This window comes from Zonotrichia albicollis, unplaced genomic scaffold, assembly GCF_047830755.1.
Source record: "Zonotrichia albicollis isolate bZonAlb1 unplaced genomic scaffold, bZonAlb1.hap1 Scaffold_83, whole genome shotgun sequence".
Lineage (NCBI taxonomy): Eukaryota > Metazoa > Chordata > Aves > Passeriformes > Passerellidae > Zonotrichia > Zonotrichia albicollis.
Window position 1 is genome coordinate 4,651,509 of NW_027428460.1, and position 4,250 is coordinate 4,655,758.

Sequence of the window (4,250 nt, forward strand, 5' to 3'; positions counted from 1 at the left end):
GGGCAGAGCTGAGCCCTCAGGACTGGGCTGGGCTCTGGCAGCACTGCAGGGCCCAGCCCTGGGCACAGGGAAGCAGCTGCTGGCAGGGAGAGCCCTTAGCAGGTAGTGGGGGGAAAGTGCCCCCAAGCTGTGCTGGGATATTTAGAGTCCTCTCCAACCCCAGATATCCCACCATTTCTTTTTTTACAGATCACCATGTAAACACAGCACAAATGTCCAACAGCAGCTCCATCAGGCACTTCCTCCTGCTGGCATTGGCAGACACGCGGCAGCTGCAGCTCCTGCACTTCTGCCTCTTGCTGGGCATCTCCCTGGCTGCCCTCCTGGGCAACGGCCTCATCATCAGCGCTGTAGCCTGCGGCCACCACCTGCACACGCCCATGTTCTTCTTCCTGCTCAACCTGGCCCTCAGCGACCTGGGCTCCATCTGCACCATTGTCCCCAAAGCCATGCACAATTCCCTCTGGGACACCAGGAACATCTCCTACTCAGGATGTGCTGCACAGCTATTTTTACTAATCTTCTTCCTTGAAACAGAGTTTTCACTCCTGACCATCATGTGTTACGACCGCTACGTGTCCATCTGCAAACCCCTGCACTACGGGACCCTCCTGGGCAGCAGAGCTTGTGCCCACATGGCAGCAGCTACCTGGGCCAGTGCCTTTCTCTATTTGCTGCTGCACACAGCCAATACATTTTCCTTGCCCCTGTGCCATGGCAATGTCCTGGGCCAGTTCTTCTGTGAAATCCCCCAGATCCTCAAGCTCTCCTGTTCAAATTCCTCACTCAGGGAACTGGGGCTAATTGCAGTTAGTGTCTGCTTGCTATTTGGTTGTTTTATGTTCATTGTTTTCTCCTATGTGCAGATCTTCAGGGTCGTGCTGAGGATCCCCTCTGAGCAGGGACGGCACAAAGCCTTTTCCACCTGCCTCCCTCACCTGGCTGTGGTCTCCCTGTTCATCAGCACTGTCATGTTTGCCTACCTGAAACCTCCCTCCCTCTCCTCCCCATCCCTGGATCTGGCTGTGTCAGTTCTGTATTCAGTGGTGCCTCCAGCCCTGAACCCCCTCATCTACAGCCTGAGGAATCAGGAGCTCAAGGCTGCTGTGAGGAGACTGATTACTGGGTACTTTCAGGAACATTAAACTGCTGGTCAATTTCTTCAAATCACTTGTAATAAAACTAGTTTTTGATACTACTTGTTGGTTTCATTTTGGAGATTTCTTTCCTTTATTTTAGTTTTTCCATTCTATCCACAAGAAACATAATTTCTTGTGCCATTTCTCATTTTGTTTCTCTCCACCGTACCTGTGGCCACAGACTGTGTCAATGGGGGACTGCATTCTTGGTGTATTTAAAGGAAGTAAAGGATGTCCCAGCAAAGTTTTCTGCAGAGATGCCCTTTTGTTGCCTTCTCTGGAGCTGCAGCAGCAATGTCTGTGTGCAGAGCTGGGGGCAGATCAGTGCTGGCACATCAGCCCTGCTCCTGCTGGCCACACCATTCCTGAGCCAGGCCAGGAGCCATTGGCCTTCTTGGCCACCTGGTCACACTGATGGCTCGTGTCCAGCCTGCTGTCCATCAGTCCCTGCAGGTCCCTTTCTGCCTGGCTGCTGTTCAGCCACTCCATCCCCAGCCTGTAGCACTGGGGCCAAATTGCAGGGCCTGGTACTTGGATTTTTTTTATCCTCAAATTGCTGGATTCTACTCCTCAATTCAGCCTGTCCAGGTCTCTCCACAAAGCCCTTCTATGCTCCCACAGATCAACACTCACATCCAGCTTGGTGTCACCTGCAAAGATGTCCTAGCTTCCAGGGGCCCCTCAGTGTCACAATGGCCTCTTGGTTACACAAGGCCCTGCACTGTCACACTGTTCTCCTTGGGTCCATGAGACCATGCAGAGCAACAATGGTTTCCTTGGTTCTGTGGGGCCCAAAAATGTGACAATGGACTCTTTTGTTCCATGGGGCTTCACATGTTCTTGTTGGTGCTGCAGTTTCACAGAGGCCCCTTGGTTCCATGAGGCCCCAGAGTGTCACAATGGCCCCATGGGTACATGAGGTCCCACACTGTCACCATGGTCTCTGTAGTTCCACAAGTCCCCTCAGTGTCACAATGGACTACTTGTTTCCAAAAATCCCCTCAGTGTCACAATGGACTCCTTGTTTCCACGAGGCCACACAGTGTCACAACATTCTTCCAGATCCCCTGAGGCCCCCTCGTGTCACAGTGGCCCCTTGGTTGCACAGGATCCTGCAGTGTCACAATGTCCCCTTGGTTTCATGAGGCCCCGCAGTGTCAGAATGGCCTTTTGGTTCCACTGGGCCCTAGAGTCTCCCAATGGTCTCCTTGGTTTCCTAGTGACAAAATGGTGAAACTCCTTGGTTACACAAGGCCCTGCAGTGTCACAATGGCCTCCGTGGTTCCACAAGGACCCAGAGTGTCACCATGCACTGCCTGGCTCCATTTGGCCCCAGAGCACAACAATGGACCCCTGGTTCTATGGGGCTGCACGGTGTCACCATGGTCCTCTTAGTTCCATGAGGCCTTGCAGTGTAACAATGGCCCCGGAGTGTCCCAGTCATCACAGAGTGACAGAATCAAATAGGCTGGAAAAGACCTTTAGGATCATCAAGTCCAACCAATGCCCTAATACAGCCTTGTCACCCAGACCATGCCACTAAGTGCCACTGGAGAGGGACATTGACTCTGACACCTCCCCCTGGTCAGCCCATTCCAATTCTCACTCACCCTTTCTGTGAAGAACTTCTTCCTATTGTCCAGCCTGAACCTCCCCTGGTGCCGCTTAAGGCTGTGTCTTCTTGTCCTGCCCTCCAGCAGATCCACACTCACACCCAGCTTGGTGCCATCTGCAATTTGTGAATGGTGGACTCGATCCCCTCACCCAGATCATCAGTGAAGATATTAAACAGGACTGGGCCCAACACAGATCCCTGGGGAAACCACCAGTGCCTGGACACCAGCTGGGTGCAGCACCATCCCACCACTCTCTAGGCCCAGCCTCCAGCCAGCTCTTGAATCTCCCAGTGAGGAGGGAACCTGCCCAAGCTGTGGGCATGGTCACTGTGCCCCAGGCAGCCTCTGAGCCCCATATCTGCCACCAGCCCTTCTCTGTTTGTGAACAGCAGCAGACAGAGCTTTCCTTGGCAGTGGGAGTGCTATCAAAAATTCAGTAAAAGAGAAAACTCCTTAACCCCAGTGTAGCATTAAGAAGCAGCATTCTTTATTCAGCTGGATGCACAGGGGAGAGCTCCTCCCAAAGCTGTGCATGCTGAGTACAGGAGAGTTTCTCTTTATTTTCTGTATTTTGCATACATATTCATTGATTGTCCTGGACTAAACACTCATGTGACAATCATTTATTGAATATCATTAACATATTTCCCCTCCTCTTCACCCATGTCCTGGGGTCTCTCTGGTGGTCCCTGGTGGTCGTGGACCCCAATGTTCCAGTGGCCCTGGCTGAGCTGGCAGGACACTGAGGCTGCTGAACTTCCAGTTCCCCTTCTCACACAATGGGCACTGTGTGGTTTACACAGGCCTGGGGTTGTGGAGAACAAGCTCCAGGTGTCACCTCACCTGGTGGAGACAAATTATCATCTGGTACCATGTGGTCACAGAATGGGTTGTGACATCACAGAGTGGGTTATGTGAGATCATTGAGAGCTATGACATCATACACTGCCTCTGTGACATAACAGAGCCAGCTGTGTCATCACAGGACAGAGGTCTGATATCACAGAGCAGACATGGCATCACAGAGTTGGCTGTGACATCATAGACCAGCTGTGTGACATTGGAGAATGGGCTGTGACATCACTGAGCAGCTGTGACATCCCAGAGGGGCTGTGTGACATCCCAGCAGGGCTGTGTCAGGTCACTGGGTTGGTCATTCTGCCCCAGCTCCCCCTCACAGTTTCTCCCAACAACTCCAATGCTGTTCATGCCCAGCGGGGTCCCTGTCCCCCAGGATCCCCCCAGCCCACCTGGAGCCACAGCCTCCACCAAAGGATGTTCCACAGGATCCACCCCAGAGCCTGACAGGGGACAAGGGGCCAGGGCTGTGTGACCAGGACATCAAGGACAGGGATTATCCAGTTCTCTGTGGCCTGGGTTGGGTTGCCCAGGGCAGGAAAGATGTCTGGCAGCTGCAGCAGGGTCTGGGAAGGGCCTCCAAGGTGGGGCTGGAGCCCTTGGGCTGTGAGCAGAGGCTGAGGGAGCTGGGCTGGTC

General features: G+C 53.4%; 1 protein-coding gene across 1 annotated transcript; it reads left to right on the top strand.

Moving 5' to 3' along the window:
- The first annotated feature begins 212 nt into the window (after nucleotides 1-212).
- Nucleotides 213-1,145, top strand: LOC141728048 (olfactory receptor 14C36-like). Its single transcript, XM_074534348.1, has one exon. The coding sequence runs from the start codon at nucleotides 213-215 to the stop codon at nucleotides 1,143-1,145; it is 933 nt and encodes a 310-aa protein (XP_074390449.1).
- Nucleotides 1,146-4,250: the final 3,105 nt, after the last annotated feature.